Source organism: Octopus sinensis, linkage group LG11 (assembly GCF_006345805.1).
Source record: "Octopus sinensis linkage group LG11, ASM634580v1, whole genome shotgun sequence".
Taxonomy (NCBI): domain Eukaryota; kingdom Metazoa; phylum Mollusca; class Cephalopoda; order Octopoda; family Octopodidae; genus Octopus; species Octopus sinensis.
Window position 1 is genome coordinate 63,357,331 of NC_043007.1, and position 19,910 is coordinate 63,377,240.

At 33.9% G+C, this 19,910-nt stretch overlaps 1 protein-coding gene across 13 annotated transcripts in view; it reads right to left on the reverse strand.

Annotated features, from left to right (window-relative positions):
• Nucleotides 1-19,910, reverse strand: part of LOC115217556 (girdin) — a 180,609-nt gene that overhangs the window by 86,287 nt on the left and 74,412 nt on the right. For all 13 annotated transcript variants that reach the window (XM_036507587.1, XM_036507585.1, XM_036507583.1 and 10 more), the window contains one exon: nt 14,562-14,710. In XM_036507587.1, the coding sequence (XP_036363480.1) occupies nt 14,562-14,710 (149 nt within the window). The remainder of the gene's footprint in view (nt 1-14,561; nt 14,711-19,910) is intronic.

Genomic DNA, 19,910 nt, shown 5'->3' on the forward strand with positions numbered 1-19,910 from the left:
ACACGAAAGTATATAATATAACACCTGTTGGTGTGTGAGTGTGTGTGAATCTGATTAAGAAGGAGTTTATATAGGAAACCTTTGTTTACAAAAACTGTCAAGGTTACTGGAATTACTAATAGCCTGAGATTAGATTACTTAGAATGATCAAGGAGATTAACAATTCCAGTGGCAAGTTCAAACATGCAACCAATCACTTGATAATTTCATGAAATCACCAATGTTTTAACTTTCAATTTATAAATAAATACCATGACATGGTAACTGAGTAATATACACATATTATTAAGAAACAAATACAGATGAATCTTTCTTAATATTTGAAATACCAAAATACTTTAGCCTGTAGTTGATACAAGCTACGATTGGCTATAAACTAAACCCATTTCAGGAAATAGTCCTTCAAAAAAAAAAAAAAAATTGCAGCAGAAATGAACTCAGTAGTTCTAAAGTGGTAGCCCAAAATATTATCTATTAAACAAGACTAGTGTCTAGTTAATTTTTTTAAGTGTCTTCAGAATTTATTTATTTTCCAGAGTTGCTGATCTCTCGAAAAGTCTTTCAGGCAAAGATACACAAAGTTTGATACAATTTGGCAAAATTACAGATGATCTGTTAAATACACATCTCTCAATGATCATGTGATTTTTTCATTACAGAAGGATAAGCAAACCTACATTCAAAAAGTCCTTTTAATCACAGGGTCTCATAACTGGTATGTGTCTTCCCTTTCTTTTTTATACTGATACTCAGAACTTGATTATTTATGCTCTCATAAATAAAGTACATTAACCCTTTATCATTTGGAAGCAAAATGGATATGTATATTTGGTTACCAGCTCAAACAAATCACCAACTTAGAAGCATTTTGTTGTGTATTTTAAGCACATGCTTTAGTTCACCTAGCTGTTGAGAAGAGAAACCAGATAATCTGAAAATGCTGTTGAAGTTAGACTGGCATCTAGTTCAGGAGAAAATTTCCATCACAAGTTTAATGTAACACAAATACCCATATTGATATAAGAAAAAAAAATCCCACTAATGTTTAGGTAAAAAAAAAAGCATAAAAATATAGATTCTAACAGGCTAGTTTATTTTTTCTTTTGTAGGTCTTTACAAATTTAGAAAGTCACTTTGATAGGTTGTTTCTTGAAAACAAAAGATTGATTATGTAACTACTTTCTAAGTCAAATATTTTTATGTTATCTCCACAATGGAATAAATGTTGGAAAAAAAGAAAAGATATCGTTTAGTTAGCTTTCATTCTTTAAGGATATTTTCACTTTCCTTTTTATATACTATCATGGATCAATTCTACCAATCTAGATTTTTTTAAAAAATTGAGTCTCTAATAATTTATTTCTAATGTTTATAAATCAAATGCAGCATGGTAGAGAGACCAAGGTTTTAGTTCAGTTTGTTAAGTGGAAGAGTATAAGATACTTTGCCTAAAAACCTAATTACAAAAGCTGACAATTTATAGCTCCAGCAAGCTTTGACTTCTAAATTCTTAATTTAAATAAATTTGATAATTTGAAAATAATTCCTTCATTGTAAGAACATAATAAAAAGTTCAAAACTGAGAGTCTAGACTTTTTTTTTTATATAATTCACATATCATTTGGCACGAGACAACGTATGAAAAACGAAAATAAGATAGGCAAAAATATAAGATGTGGGTGAAAAATATTTGTGATAATAGCATTTAAGTGAAAGGTTATCTCATGTGATGGCAGCTCAGATAGCAACTATCTGTGTATTTATTAAAACTCCATCATACCAATTAAGTTGATGGTTAAGATAAGCAAGGTTAAGCAGGCAGCCATAAATGGCTGGCATCCAGCAAACTCATATGACCAATTTAGTAACGATTTGTAATTCTGTAATCAGCTAGACTTCAGCAGGAATCTTGATAAGCTATATAAATGGAAATAGATAAAGATGTTGAACTCCCACCCCCAAATAAAGAAGAAAAAAACAAAAAAAAAAATCTATTGAAATAGATAATCAACAAAGGGGAACAGTGTTAATTTCTTTTCGCTTAGAGAGAAATTATTCCAACTGTGTTAGGTATTATCTAATTTAGAGAGAGAGAGAGAGAGAGAGAGAGAGAGAGAGAAAGAGAGAGAGAATGCTGAGATAACTTTCATAATGAAATGTTCTCAATAGTATTTTAAGAAAAATAAAGGGTTAAATAAATAAATAAAATCCTGAAAAGAAGCAGTTAATGGCAGACTATCCAACTTCTGTGGTTATAGAAAATCTAATTCTAAAGTATAAAAATTGGAATAAGGATGATGGTTATTATCACTATGGTTTGAAATTAAGATAAACAGAAATAAAAGATTAAGTAATTTACAATGTCCTTTTCCAGCTTTTAATCAAAGAAAGTCGTAATTGCAGAGACAATCTTTACACAGTAATAATCAGAGGGCTTTGGCATCTTCAAAGGCTTTATTCTAGTAATAGCTATATTCACAATTATTCCAACTTCTATTCATATCCTTTCATCATCATATTTTTCCTTAAATAATAAGTCTTTCATTTATCAGTCAATGCCATAATATTCATATTTTGTTTCAACTGTATAATTTTTCTAGATTTTAATTATATTTTTTCTACATTTTGGTTGAATCCCAAAAATATTACTCGATTCACAAATTGATATGACTGTAAAAAAAGTTTTCAACTAGGTCAAAGTAACCTAGCTATAAATAATTTAAGCAGAGCATTTTTTGCACCTGGATGTAATATCAACCACTAAATGTGATACAGGAACCCCACCACCCCACAAGTTACAGCTACCTCAGGTTACATATTTTGTATCAATGGAAATTGTAAAGTATGACCACTAGTTTCAGGATATGGTCTGTAATTTTGCTCCTTCAGAAACTTGGGTAAATTTCAAGATTTATCTTCTTAGCCAAAAGGCTGCTTTTAACTAAGATCACAATAGTTAATTTAACTAACTATTTTAACTGAGATCACAATAGTTAATTTGAACTATTTTAACTAAGATCACAATAGTTAATTTGAAAAACTATAACCATGATACATACATCTATACATATATGTGTGCATGTATGTGTGTACATGCATGTTGATGAAATTTTTCGCTGTGCGTGTATATCTTCTTGGGTCAAAATGTGTGCCTTTGTATCAATCTATATAACTCAACCTCCACCACCCTATCTATCATCAGCACTAAAACCAATATAACCACTACCATTACCAACATAGCAACTCCTTAATGACACTAGTGTAAGCAAGATAGACAGCTTCATCTGAAATTTCTTTAAAAAAATCAAGAGATAATATAGTACTTCAGTCTATTTTAAATGTTGAATTCAATGTCTTTCCTCTTACGTCAATAAGGATCAACTGAAAAACTAAATAGCAACAATGTAATTAACAAAACGATGTTACCAACACCAACATGAAAACCAATATCACTCAACTACAGTAGTAGTTGAATGATATTCTTAATGCTGCAATTTACATACATGCAGCATCTTTCAGAGCTTGTTGCTAAGTCAGTTCTTAACCAAATGGAAAACCATTAACGTTTTTAATGAGGACTGGTCCCTAGCTACATTTTGGCATTAAAAAAAATTGAGATTTGGTCCAGTAGAAAAAAGTTTACATCAAAGTTTGTAGCAATATTATAAGAGAGCAAGTAGCGCCACCAATCAAGTTTAGATCTAAATAACTTTTTTTATTTTAAAAGCAAAATCTATTATGATAGAAGAAAGCATGAAGAATTTCATAGTTTTGATCCCATGCAACAAAAATTTGTGCCGAAAAAGTTGTGAGGTAAAATATATTGAAAAAATATATAAGTAAGGCAAAAAATTGGATTTAGTATAATTAGCTTTTTTTATTTTAAAAGTAAACTATATTTTAATTAGGCTTAAATGATAGAGCTCAATTCAAGGAATCTCGTGATATCAATCTCATGCAATGAAGTTTTAACCCTTTTGTTACCAACCTGGCTGAATCTGGCTCTGAGTACAAATGTCTTGTTTTCATAAGTTTTGAATTAAAATCTTCCACCAAACCTTAGTCATAATTAATGTTCCTAACACTAGCTGAATGATAACTAAGTTATTTTACTAAATTCTTTGTTACATTTAAAATAATTGAAAGAAACACAGAGCATCTCAAAATAAATACAGTAACGAAAGGGTTAAATGGGTGATAATATAGTTCTATACTTTTTTATGAATATAGTTCTAGGGGACTTTTTATATGTCACCAGCATCATTAAGGTAAGGAAAAAGTTATCAATGACACCGCTAATTAATACATTATTAATTAGTATAATAGCATAGCCTGGAAAAAATATGTACTACATGGAAAAATGCAAGCAAGAGAAATCATATTCTGAAGATTATAAATCTGGAAAAGTACAGGACAAGTTATTACATCTGGTAAAGTACAGAACAAGAAAATTTTTACTTAAAATATTGCAGCTAAGGATAAAATATTTTTAATTATTTTTAATTTTTAATAGAAGTAATAAGTAATATCAAATACAAGTAATAACTTGTAATAAAACTTTTAGTTTTAAATAAAGCTAATATTTTCTAAATCTAAATATTCTATTTGAAATTCTATCCTTTGCTGCAATATTTTAAGTAAAAATTTCTTGTTCTGTACTTTACCAAATGTAATAACTTGTCCTGAACTTTCCAAGTGTAATAACTTGTCCTGTACTTCTCCAGATTTATAACCCTAAGAATATTATTTCTCTTGCTTGCATTTTCCCATGTAATAACTAATGTCCTTACTACCAAGAAGAAAAATCAACACCTGGATTTAAAGCTTCCAAAAATTGTCTGACACTTTTTATGGAAGGAAATACTACTGGTGACATGAAATTAAAGCTTTTGTGTATCATTCTCAAAATCCAAGGGATTTCAAGAGTTAACACAAAGTTTAATTTACCTCTGATTTGGTGTTTAAATAACATATGGAGGACTAAGAATTTTTTCAAAGAGTGGTTCACAAATACTTTTTGTCCTGCAGTAGAAATGCACAGTGCCAAACATATTTCCTACAAAACATTGCTAATTTTAGACATTACACCATCAGTAAACTTAAATTGAGTTTTCAAGCAATATGAGAGCATAATATATTTCCAAGAATACTTCTTTACTCCAGCCAATGGATCAAGGTGTGATAGCTAACTTTAAGGCATATTATCTGAGAAGAATTTTCAAACAACTTATGAAAGCAATTGATAGAGAAGATAAACCTATAGTTAAGAGACTTCTGAAGGAAGTTCAACACAATAGATGCTGTGGATAACATAGCTGAGTCAAGGATTTAAGTAAAGACCTCAACTTTGAATGGGATTGAAAAAATATACAACCAGATTGTACCTGCAACTAAGTTTTCCACAAGAAAAAAGCATACATCAAATTTGGAAAAATATTATGACACTTGCAAATAATATAGGATTTGATGAAGTCAGAGGATGATGTGGTAGAGTTGCTCATGTCTCATAGAAAAAGTTTAATTACCAAGGAGCTGATGCTGTTAGAATGAAAGTAAGCTGAGAAAACAGATGAGAATATGAAAATTCCATCAACTCCAATTAATTTGACTGCAAAGAATATTACTAAAAAGGTTGATACTTTAGAAGAAGATTTGCAAGCTTTTACTGATAACAATCCTAAAGGTGAATGTAGCATAAAAATTACAAGAGGAGTTTACAAAGAGCACACTGAGCTTTACAAAGAGATGATGTACCATAAATATCACATAATTTTGTACAAGATCTTACCCCCACAAGTAGGTGATGATAATGAATAAGATAGAAGATGGCATCTTTCATTCTTTCAGTAACCCTCATTCCACCACCACCCTCACTGAGTAGTCAATATCTTTTGTGGTGAGTACACATCCTACTATGCTATTAGGATTATTATTTATTTCCTAATGTATTTCATGTCAAATACATATTATACTGTTCATGCTAAGAAATTGTTATTTGCATGCATAAAAGTGGTTGCATTGATTGTCTCCTTTTTTTTTTTTTTTACCAAAATCATCCTTAGGAAGGTTTTATCCCTTTATAACATAAAAATTTTACTTATGGGATTCTGCATTGCAAAATTTTTCAGGAATGCATTAATGTGTGTGTGTGATTCCTATATTTTGATTGGCTGTGAGGTAAATAGACTAAAATACTGCAACCTGAGGTAGTGTTTCAATTTGTGACCTTCAACTTAAGAGTCAAACATATTAATAACTCTACCAAAATATGTCAAATTTTCTCATTCTTAATTTTAAAAAATCTTATCTTGCTCATTTGTTGAAAATTTTTATAATGGTTAGAGAGAGGGTAAGGTAGAGAGATGAAATAAAAACTGCATGGGTGTGTTCTGGATACCACAATGAAATATCTTGGCAGATTATAATAATAGCTGATAACAATTGTTACAGCTAAATCATAAATGCAATAATGTATGATATCACATCAGGAATGGGAAAACAAGAATTTGTAATGCTCATATCTTCTTAATGTTAGAATTATCACAAAACCTCTATACCTGTACAAGAAAAATATTTCTAGTCAATTACTTTCATTGACTTGCCAAAATTGCAGCCATTTTTTTTCTTTCAGTATCTGTTTAACTCATAGATCAAGCCTGATTACATCATTATAGATCTTGGCACTGATTACCAACAACCTGATACCAATTTCACTAAAGTCTAACTATACCAGCTAATATTTCTTAACACTATCATGTGTCCTTAATTACCTGTCCTCTTCACTAATTTTTTTAATTTTTAGAATAAATGTATCATGGTGGTTATTTTTAGTATACACGAAAAGCTATAATCATTGCGTCTATCATATAAGTGATGCTGTTTCCATTCTTTCATGAATCCATATTCAGTTATATAGGGAAATATGTTGTTAGAAAATTGGAGCTGGTGAGAGCAAGGGCATCCAGCCATAGAAAATTTACATAGATACAGGCTTAGCTGTGTGACACCTTGGGCAAGTGTCTTCTACTATAGCTCTGGGCCAGCCGCAGCGTTGTGAGTGGGTTTAGTAAATGAAAATTGAAAGAAGCTGCGTGTCTGTCCATCCCCTTTTCTTGACATTGTGTCATAAGTTATAAATGACTGTATCTATCATTCTTTCAAGAAACCATATTCATTTATATAGGGAAATATGTTGGGAAATTAGTTGGAAGTGGTGAGAGCAAGGACATCCAGCCATAGAAAATTTGCTTCAACACTTATGTTTGACCTATGAAAGCATGGGAAAGTAAACATTAAATGCTGATGATAGGAAAATGTTCTAAATTACATTTAGCGTTTAATAGGATCCTGGGTTGCAGGGTACTACTGCGAAGACAACCTCACTGTTTTTTTCATTTATACAGTATTACCATTGCTTATTGCAGCAAACTCATAAATTTATCATATTATATTCCAACATAGAAAAGATATTTATACATTGCTGGAAATTAAAGAATTTAAAAGAGAAACAGAAGTCCTGATTGTATATATGTGAATGAATAATTCCTCAACTCCCTAAATAAAATGCATTTAATTATTAGTGGAAATATTACACTTAAGTTTTGATGGATTTGTAATATTTCATTCTTAAATGGTGCTATTTAATATTACATAGCACACAGCAAATTATTTCCTTTTTTCTAACATCTGAATATTTAATAACTTGCTCAAATTTTCATGCTCATAACTTTTGATATTCAATTAATAATGAGTGGGAGAAGACAATCCAATATTTATATAGATATAGTAGAGAAAAAGTTCTCTTTAAAACTTGTAGTACTGCTTCTTCTCTGATCTATTTAACTAATAATAAAGAACAAAATAAAATAAATTGTCAGTTAAATGGTGCTGCAAATAATAGGATACAAAAGCAAAACATGAGACACATGTGAACCAACTGACAAAATAGAAGTAAATTTTTAGCTGAAGTTATTGACCTTTCTGGAAGCAACATCCCATTTTAATGTAAATTATTGCCATATTTATGCTAAACACAGTCTTTCATATTTTCTCATGTTGATATCAACACAGCTGGTAGTAAAAGTAATTAGGGCAAGTTATTAGGAAGTGGGGAAGCAACAACTGACATGTATGGTAATTTTATTTCGCACCATATAAACATTGTAAGTGCTAAACAAGTAAGTACTTTAAAGATTTCCTTTTTATTCAGATTAAATCTATGATTAGCATGCATGCTTGTTAAGAGCTATTTCTCTTAAGTGGAAAAAAATTCTAGAAACAAGAAGAGACACCTACAATATTCTTTACTCTAGACACAAGGCCCAAAAGTTTTGGGAAGGGGGCCAGTCGAATAGATCAACCCCAGTATGCAACTGGTATGTAATTTATCAACCCTGAAAGGATGAAAAGCAAAGTTGACCTTGGTGGAATTTGAACTCAGAATGTAAAGACAGATGAAATACCACTAAGTATTTCACCCAGCATGCTAACCTTTCTGCCAGCTTGCCACCTTTTGACAACTACACTATTATATTTATGACCATGTATGAGTAAACACAAATGTATAAATATCTCCTAAACACTTAAGAGCTTTTAAAAAGAAATATTCTGCTTTCATGACCTTAACCCATCTATGTTATATAATATTCTAGCATGTACTAATCTTAAAAAGGGTTTTAGGTATGTAGAACTTTACCCAAATGCACAATAGAAAGCAGTGGATTTAAACTCAAGATCATAGTCACTAGGGCATTTCATTACTGCAAGAATGCATTGAACATATATTAGCTTTTCAAAATACTAAAGGCTGTAAATTTTTACTGTAGGAGTTTTTTTGATTGTATTAATTTCAGTACATGACTGCTACTGATTTTATTAATATGAAAGGGATGGTTTGTCATAGACAACCTCAGTGGGTTTACGCCACACATTTATGCTTATGAGTATTACATATCTGTGTTTGACTGCTGAGGTTTTTTTTTTTCTTAAGTGACATTCCAATGTTTAGGTGAGGTTGATCACTTCCAAGGAAATATTGATTACAAATTTTGGCATTAGGCCAGCAATTTCAAGAGAGGTAGTGTGTTGATTACATCCACCCCCAGTGCTCAACTGGTACTTATTTTATTGATCCTGAAAGGATGAAAGACAAAATCAACCTCAATGGAATTCAAACTCAGAATGTAAAGATGGACAAACTTCTAAAGTAATATTAAGCATATTTTTCGTCACCTAAAAATGTATAAAAGAGAGATAGATACAAAAAAATATGGCACGAAGAAATAAAAATATGAACTAAAAAGAGCAGTTGTTTTTAAATGGACATTTAGAACATTATGATAGTGGCAGCAGGGATGGGGACAGAAATACCCCGAACATTCTTCTGCTGCCATTTTTTGAGATGAAAACTGTCATTCCTCTACTATATGACTGTGGACAATGAAATACATGCCATTCCTTTACCTTATAACTATTGACAAATTGTCAGTATTTTACATCATTATTTTATGTTTACTGACAAACTGCCTACATGTTGTTACTACATGATGACTGATAAACAATCTACATGTCATTCTTCTACAATATTACTGACAAAAAGCACATTTCAAATCCACAACCAACTGACAGAGCTACAAGCGCATAATACCAAATGCTTTATGGTAGTTTTCTAGCCCTCTGCACACTGAGTTCAAATCTTGCTGAGGTCAACTTTATCTATCATTTTGAGACTGATAAAATAAAAAACCAATCCAGGGAGATAGGTTAGCAGTTGAGATGCCTTGTAGTATTTGGTCCAGCTCTTAATGGCTTGTGTTCTTGGTTTAGCACCACTACCAGGTCCCCAGCTGCCTTCAATGAAATTCACTTTGTTATAAGCTTCCAAGCCAGGACTCAAGTTTGAGGACTTCCTCCCTTCCTCCCACCAGTCTTGGGGACCTTGAAAATCAAAGGATCATGGGTAATGACCTTTTCTACATGCGTATATTGTAGAAAAATAAAAATTAAATTTTATAATATGCATGCATATTTAGATGCACATACAAAATTTTCTTTTGTTACACTAAGAAATTGTGTGTGCTAACAAATTTATTAGCTCTTTTTAGTAAATTTCAACATTCATAGCCTGATTGGAGAGTTTACTGGCATGCAACTACTCAACCATGATGAAAGAATGGAAAGCTATCAACAAAGCACAGCAAGATAAGTAAAATCCAGAGACATAATCTAATGAATGCAGAAAGGTTTGAATTCCTTCCTTACCACATGATTTGTAGTCTTACAATGTATCCCAAAGTTATATGCAGAAATGTTTGACAGTCATTTTGTTAATTTAGAAAGATGAAGAATTATCATCATCATCATTTAACATCTGTTGTCCATGCTAGCATGGGTTGGACAGTTTGACCAGGGTTGGCAAGCTGGAAGGCTGCACCAGACTCCACTCTGATTTGGCATGGTTCCTATGGTTGGATGCCCATCCTAATGCCAACCACTTCAAGAGTGTAATGGGTGCTTTTATGTGCCACCAGCACAGGTGCTATTTGCATGACACTGGTATCTGCCATGACTGCGATTTTGCTTGGCTTGATGGGTCTTCTTCTCAAGCATGACATGATGCAAAAGGTTTTGGTCATTGCCTCCGAGAGACCCAACACCTGAAAAGAACGCAGTCACTTTGCCTCGATGAGGCCCAATGCTTGAACGGGAACTCACCTCCATGAGGCCCAACATTCAAAAGGTGCTCTTTACACACCACTGGCACAGGTGCCAGTTACATGACACCAGCATCAGTCATGACTATGATTTCACTTGGCTTGACAGGTCTTCTCAAGCACAGCATACTGCCAAAGGTCACGGTCATTAGTCATTGCCTCTGTGAGGCTCAAAGTTAAAAAATCATGCTTTACCACCTCGTTCCATATCTTCCCAAGTCTATCTCTACCAAAAATGCCCTCCACAGTTAGAGATCAGAACTTCTTTACACAGCTGTCCTTGTCCATATGCATCACATGACCATACCAGTGCACATTACATCGATGCCTATGTCCAACTTTTCTCTCAAGATGCTTATACTTTGTTATACATGCACACTGACATTACACATCCAGCGAAGCATATTGGCTTCATTTCCTTCAAGCCTACACAGGTTCTTGGCTGTCATAGCTCATGTTTCACTGCCATGTCACACAGCTGTTCCCACACATACAATCTGCCTTTCACTCTGAGAGAGAGGTCCCATGTTGCCAGCAGAGGTAGGAGCTCTTTGAACTTTGCCCATCATAATCTTATTCTCACAGCTATGCTCTCAGAGCATCCACCTCTGCAACTAACTTGTTCACTTAGATAAGAGAAGCTATCTACTACCTCCAGCGTGCCCACCTGGCAGTTGATGGAGTCTATTTTCTGCACATTTTCAGCGTTTATTGTACCTGTGCATCTTCCACATACAAAAGCTATTTTCCCTGTTAGCCTATCTCTGATATTGCTGTACCTTTTATGTGTCCAAAGTTACACTGGGTGCATCTCATGGAGTTTCTACCCACACCTTTTCTACAGATCAAGCAAGGCCATCTACCTGAAAGGATTCATGATTTGTCTACCTTCCTAATTACTAAGATTTTGGTTTTTGCTAGGTTATTTCATCATAGTCCAGGACCTTGCTTCCATACCTGGAATTTCTCTAGTTCTGATAGTGACTCAGCTATAAGAGCAAGATTATCAGCACAGAGGAGCTCCTAGGGGCAGCCTGTCTTAAATTCCTGTAATTACCTGGAGGACTATGATGAATAAGAGGGGGCTGACAACTGATCCTTGGTGAACCCCTACTTGTACCCTGAATTCTTCACTGTACTCACTGCCAACTTTCACCTTTCTAGTAGCATCCCTGTATAAGGCTTGTACAACTCTCACTGACCACTTGTCTATCCTTAGTTTCTGCACTGACCACCAGATAAGGGATTGAGAGACCCTGTCAAAGGCTTTCTCCAAGTCAACAAAAGCCAAGTACAGAGGCTTATCTTTGGCTAAGTATTTCTCCTGCAGTTGTCTTACCAGATTAATGTAGCAACAGTGGTGCTTCTGCCTGGCACAAAACCAAACTGCATCTCATCTAGACTAACTCTCTCCCTAATGAGATGGGCTATGACCCTCTCTGTGACCTTCATCACCTGATCCAACAATTTGATACTTCTGTAATTATTTCTATCTAAGGCATCACCTTTACCTTTGTAGCAGTTGACTATGGTGCTGCTACACTAGTCATTTGATGTGACTCCTTTGTGAACCACCTGATTTACAATACGGGTGACTAGATCATAACCCACACCACCTGATATTTTAAGCATCTCAGCAGTGACTCCTGATGGGCTGGGGGCTTTTCCTGTCTTCATATCCTTAATTGCTCCAGGAAGACATGGGATGAGGTAGTCAAGCATGACCTTTGAACGTTGGGCCTCACAGAGGCAATGACGAAAGACCAAGATTTCTGGAGATATGCTGTAACTGCAAAGACCCGGGCTGCTTCCTGCATCAGTTTTGCATAGACGCAGCTCATCCGAAGTACCTTGGATTGCAGAACGACCTGCTGTGCTTACCTTGGATCGTAGGGTGACCTGCTGTGCTTGAGGAGACCTATTGAGTCAAGTACATCAATATCAAAATAAATATCGATGAAAATTGTAGTTATGACACCTGTGCCGGTGGCACATAAAAAGCATCATATTAACGTGGCCGATACCAGCGCTGTCTTGACTGGCTTCTGTGCCGGTGGCACATGACCTGCTGTGCTTGAGGAGACCTATTGATTCAAGTGCATCAAGATCAAAATGAATATCAAATGGAAACTGTAGTTGTGATACCTGTGCCAGTGGCATGTAAAAAGCATCATCCGAATGTGGCTGATGCCAGCGCCGCCTTGACTGGCTTCTGTGCCAGTGGCATGTAAAAAGTACCAACCAATTGTGGCCTGTGCCAGCCTCTCCTGGCACCTGTGCCGGTGGCACGTAAAAAGCACCCACTACACTCACAGAGTGGTTGGTGTTAGGAAGGGCATCCAGCTGTAGAAACACTGCCAGATCAGATTAGAGCCTGGTGCAGCCTCCTGGCTTCCCGGACCCTGGACGAACCGTCCCACCCGTGCTAGCACGGAAAACGGACGTTAAACGATGATGATGATGATGATGTACTGTCGATTCAGGTAGCTAGTCCCTCAGCTGGGTCAACATTTGGCAGATTCTCCTCCTCCCATTCATTCTCTATGTTCAGCAGTCTTTCATAATGGCATCTCCAAGCCTCTTTCTTTGCAGAATCATTAAATGCAAGTGCACCATCATCCATGTGGACACATTTATGTTATTTAATTAATGGAGTCAAACTTTTAAAGTTTCAGTTCTACCTTATGCTAATCTTTGAACTTCAATACAGTTTCTTTTGTCTACCATATTCACTCATAAGGCATTGACTGACCTGAAAATATAGAAGATGCAGCACAGCAGGATTGAACCCGAAACCATCTAATTGCAAAGCAAGCTTCTTACTACAAGACCATGTCTGGTTTTTTTATTATTTCCAAATGTCATGGAAGCTATTTGCACATTACTCTAAAAGAAATGAGAATTACTTCTGTGTGATGATTTCAATTTATTCAGTGCCTACTAAATTCATTAGCTACTACTCAGTTTATGTAAATTCTCAATTAGGCTTAATGCTGCCCTAGGCATGAATTAACATGCAAATGTTCCCTCAATTTCAAATGTAAGAATTATCTATTTTAATATACAGTTTACTTTAGTCATTTAAAAATATAATAACTGTCACCATTGGTAAACTACAGGGGCAAGTTAAACCATTTTACCTATCCATGATACGTACAATTACTCTAACAAAGACACATATTTTTTAGTGTTCTTATATAAATAATCAAACTGAAAAGTAATGGAGGACAATGAGTCAGCTTTACTATAGCAAATCTATGAAATAAAGGTAGCTGATTAAACATTAAGCACTAACAAAAAGGCCCGGTACATTAGGCATTATATTTTTGTTGGTTTGTTTGGTTTGTGATCATACTGTATACTCATGCAATATTTAGTCTGTGGAAAAGTAAACTGTCTGAGTGAAGGTACATTCTATCCAGTTAGTAGGCAAAAACTTATTGTGGTAAGTCTTAAAGATTTGTAGTGGTGACTGCAGTAAAGAGAAAATGAGTTTGATTTGTAAAGAAAAAACTGATTCTTAAGAATTGCTATTAAGGAATTGACACTTTAGCAAAGTTTAAACCTAAAAAGCAACTGATCTTGTTGAATATATGAACATTTGAGAAAGAGTGACTTTTACAATGTTGGAGCAGTATTCTGGTGCATTCAATTTGTTTAGATAAATAATTGAATAGACAACATAGACTGAATGAAATCTGACAGTATTTTGGTTTTATCATTAAAAAAAGTCATGCCGTTTACAACAAAAAGATTTTGTTAATTTATTTGAAACATAAAACATTTTCTAGTTCAATATGCTCACAAGATAAATTTAAACAAATAAGCAATGAAAAAGCACAAACTTACAATTCTTGTCGAAGTCTCCGCACTTTGGCTTTACAATCTGCTAATTCAACAACTAGATGATGTTTCTCTGGACTTCCAGTAGTCCAAGTAGTATTTCCCTCAATCTGTGACTGGTAAATTTCTTGTTCTTGCTTAAGTTCCGAAACAGCCTAAATTAAGAACAAAAGAGTAGAGTAATTTCAAGTGATATTTTGTAAGTACAATAGTAGTAGATGGTGGTTCATCTTACTTCTTGCAAAGAAAGCTGCTTATCTTTCTTAACTCTGCTATAAACATTCCATACAATCTTTCATTTTTACAAACACCACTGAGAAGTTCCTTTGCCTTCCTTATATTCCTGTGGCACAATGCTTCAAGCTCAATATTGACCATATAAATCTTATTTTTTATAAACAGGAACTGAATAGTATGTAGGAAATATAACAGTTCCCTTTACTCATGACATTTTACTTTCTAAGTACCCGAGACTAATGGGAGGAAGCGAAAGTTACCTACAGACTGGAAATCTGGCCCAAATGCTTGCAACAGGTAAATTCCACTAAAGGCACCAAAGGACCAGGTAGTAGTATTAAGCTAGGCAACAGATTAAGTCTACAACTCAAGAACTTCAAAAACAAAGAAATGGAACATATGCTCTAAGGCATTTTGTCCCATGCTATGTGGATGGTTAAGAGAGAAAAGGCTAGCATTTCAGTTGTTCAGTCTTTTAGGGTTAACACTTCTCAACTATTCAATACAATGATGCAACAGAGTATATTCAATAAAACAGGTCACAGAATCATGCTATGTGATCAAAAGGATTCATTATATTAAGGAAAATTCCACTCTTATTAATACCAAGCTTAATCTCTATCAATTAACACTAAGAGATATGTGAATTTGATATTGAATGAAACAAGGAGAAAAAAACAGCTTTTAGATACATTTTTTTAAAAAACAATTTATAAAAGAACAAAAATAATAAAAAAGTGTATGAATATATTGGCAAATGAAACAAAATTACTTCCATTATAGAGAAAAGGCTATAACAAAATATTTGTGCCTCTTTCCCAAAAGTATTATTAATACTCCCTTAACCTAGGCAATTCCAAACAAGAATTGAAACCCGAATCAGTTCATCAGGAACTTATCACAAGTAATTCCAAACAAGAACTGAAACCTGAATTGCAAGTCCAGTTCATCAGAGACTTATCACGTACCCCAACATTCTACAATTTAAGTTAATGAATGAAATTAAATCTTTGCACAAAAATAAATCAAGCTCATATAAAAGTGTTGGTAGTTATTAAAAAAACAAGACAAACCATTTCTAAGTGCTTGAATAAGTTATTGAAAGAAAAAACAAGGGAGAAGAAACTTAGTTAAACAGTATCCAAGAAGTCATTAAATGAACAAATGTCAAACAAAGCCAAGCCTTTAGCTGTAATATTTAAGCCCCTCTCACTTCCTTTCCATAATGTAAAGCAACAATCTAGTTGCTCAAGCCAATAAAAGAACAACAAAGGGTGCAAAAGTTTGAACAATAGTAATCAGTATATTAGTGCACTTGTATTAAGTATATTTTTGTTTTTTTGTTTTTAAGGAAATACAATCAACAGGCAATTAGTAAGATTAACTCTAAAGTGCGTGGTAATTGTGTTGATCATATGCAACTGGGCAATGGAGCAGAACATTTGAAATAAATACAGTAGTGAGTGCATGGGATGTATCACTGAGTCAATATTTGTTGGAAGGTATAATTTAACTGTAAAAGTGTACAAGATTTTTCTCTTTGTTTACCAAGAAAAGTCAGTCAGTACATTTGTTGAGAGAAAGAAATTTATAATCCGATCACCTTTTTATCAAGTTAAATCTTATTTTCATTTTCAACTTCAAATACATTGTTTTGTAACTCAGAATCCAGGCAGATTTATATAAACTTTCAAAAGGATAAACAAAACCCTTGTAGTAATTCATCTAACACAGACATTTTTAATGAGAAAGAAAACTATATGGGATTGTTTTTCAGTGAAGCCATCACATATTACATAAAAACTATAATGTAACATTAATCTACTGCTTTGTTACAACATAATTCAAGTTGTACCACATGAACTTAATGTCATATTCTGTAAGTTTTAGAATCAAATTGAAGAAACCTAAAAAAATTAAGTAAGTTAAATTGTTAAACTCATTTTTAGGAAAATAAATTTTTCTTCTCCACAGTATTTACACCAACACTAAGTTTTGATTGATTTGTTCTGCAATTATCATTAGATGCTTTATTTCTAAATATGTACACAGTGTGAATCCAAATTCAAATGAAAAATTATTTCTAAACTAAAGAATAATAAGGTTTTTTATAATGGAAGGCAAGGTTTACGATATCGGAAGAATATCGTCTTCTTCCATCATCTTTTTGTTCTTCATGTAATTCAGGCTTCTGGCAGGTGAAGAGAGGAGACTTCTAGTACAAATGCCATTTACAACTGGTTTATTTACAGGTTTTACAGAATAGGTGAAGTGTGCCGCTCTCAGCAACCATCTTTAGCTGTGTGCATTGTGTAGTAGCTCCGTTAGTGCGGCCGCATTGCCTCTAGAGATACAACATATAGACAAGACCAGCCAGTGGTGGTGTTCAGCCAGCGCTGCTGTGAAGTGGTGCCAAAAAGAGAGATCAAAGGTGTATGTGCAGGTGGTTGTGTCAGCCAATGCAAAGCTGAGGCAGTGTGCAGGATGTGCCAGCCAGTGCAAAGCTGAGACAGCATGCAGGATGTGCCAGCCAGTGCAAAGCTGAGGCAGTGTGCAGAACTGCAGAATATGCACAAAACATACATGAAAAGGCAAAGGTTAAAATAAAGTTCTGAGACACAGAATGTCTGACATGCAAGTGTGATAACAACTATCCAGGAAACTGGAAATCACAGGATGCAAGAGTCAAAGTGTTTGAGATGCAATGTTGGCTGCTGAGACATGAGCAGTGCCAAGTATTTGCCTGCAAGGGCAGTGAGTCGCTTGTAGTGGAAAGAAAAAAAAAATGTTGTTAGTCTGCAAGATTGGTAGGTCGCTTGCAGAGGCTAGTGTTGTAAGCCTGCAAGAGCGGTGGGTCACTTGCAGATATTGGAGGTGCTGGAGTCACCATTTGGAGGTGCTGGGAGATACAACATATACACAGGACCAGCCAGTGGTGGTATTCAACCAGCTCTGCTGTGAAGTGGTGCCAAAAAGAGAGATTTGAATCGGGTTTTCCCTTTATATAGTTTTCCATCGCGAGCCTCGTTGTGATCTCATGCACTGCAAATGAATGCAGGTGAGATCTTGCTCCAGTCTTGGAGATGGCAATGGCTGCCACGAGATCTCATTCAATATGGCGCTGACTGCTTGTGCTGCTACAGGTTCTTATCGAGGTTAATTGACTAAGAAAATATCATAATAACAACTGGTCTCGGACACCTAGATAGTGAATTGAAAGCCGTGTGTGTGTAAAAAACATGAAAGCCATGTGTTTAAAGTGTTTTTTGTATTACTTTTGTCCTTAGGTAAGGTAAATTGCTTTTTGAACATCAGTGCTGAAACTTCTCAGGTGAGTTACTATAGTCAGAAAGCGCATTCAACAATGAAAGTATCTGTTTTGACAAAATATTTAAAATAAGATATCTATCTATTTTTATGCTAACAAAATAGTTCTTGGGAATAGTGCTTAACTCAAATTTATAAAACGGTGAAAAGGAGTAAGTAACAAATAGACAGTAAACTACAATAAGTCCTCAATTGTTTGAGTTTGCAACATACTTTTGATTCTTCATTTAAATTATTTTATATCAAGATTTACCAAAAAGGAATTAGTAATTCTTTTGGGAAAATCTTAGTTGTCACACACCTCCCCTGTCTCCTCCTCCCAACATTTTAGGTGATCAACTAGAGAAGAAAGAAAACAGTGTACCATTCTAGTCAAAACTTCTTTAAAAATACTATGAGATCTTGATAGTTTTGCAGAAGAACTGAATATACAAAATTATTGTGATTTTTAAAAATATTTAAATCCATCCAAATCTCATTCCAGACAATTTTTGCAAATTCACTTGAAACTATTTAGAGCATATTCAACAGTTACAATCAACAGAAGTAATTTGCAATTTTATCTAAAATCTTTGGTAATCTTCCAACAAAAAGAAATAATAAATATATTCCATTTGTTTCCTTTAATAAAGTTTATTTATACATCTTAGAGTGTAGTTCAACCCTAGCAAATTAATGTTAACTCTGAAGTCTTTGTTATCAGGATGTGAAATGCCCATCAAAATAACTCAAAATACCTCAATACATAACCAGACACAGAATCTCTTTATGCTTATTGTCATATAATTAGGAACTACTAACACACCAGTCTATATCTGTTTTCCTAGGTCAGCATGACCTGATGGGTCATCAGTCTGAGTCTATTCTTATCTGGAGTTATTGCTATCTTGGATGGATCAGAGACCATATCTTGCTTGTACATTCCATGTTTCAGCAGGTTTGCAAAAGCAAGATGGTCTTCTTATTACTTTGTTATATCTAGGAAGAGTCATTAGCCAATATTATTAACATACACACTGGTTCAATTCCACTTCTTTATTATTACTGGTCACAGATGTTGTTGGTAGCTAAAGATCTACACCTGTTAACCACTTTAGATTATATTCATATTTCAACAATTCTATTAATATGACTACCTTATTAAATTCATTTCCCTATATTACAGAAATCTTAAGCTTACATTTCCTTTTGTCTTCAGAATCTAAGACCTATTATCATCTGCTTGAATTATGAAGTAAAAAAAAGAGAAAAGAAAAACAGTAATGCAACAATGCAAAAGGGCTCCTAATCATAAAGATGAAGCTATAGGAGGGTGTCATGTTATCAGTAAATGTAGAGCAATGTATGCATAATATTCTGGCACAGACCACAGACTTATAAGAAACAGCTGAACATATAATTATATCAGATGTAACTCATTAAAAATGAAACAGTAGAACAAGGCAAAGTGAAGGAATAGGCTTAATATAGTGACTGCTAAGCAAAATAAAATATTTATATAGAACTAGCTGAGCCACATAATAAAACAAGAGAAAATAAGTATTTATTTGTTTTAAGACAACTTTTGAACTGGATTTGTTGTATAGCCAATTTCTTTCACTATATAACAACTATAAAGAGAGTTGTATATAAAATCTTATTAGTTTTATGCCAACTTTGACCAGAGCTAAGATAATGATACAAATAATGATCATTATACAAATAGCATAACCAAATTTTATTTTTTATCTATACTGAAATTTATGCTTTGTGGAGTTAAAATAGGCTATTGACATGCAGTTTGGCAGGTTA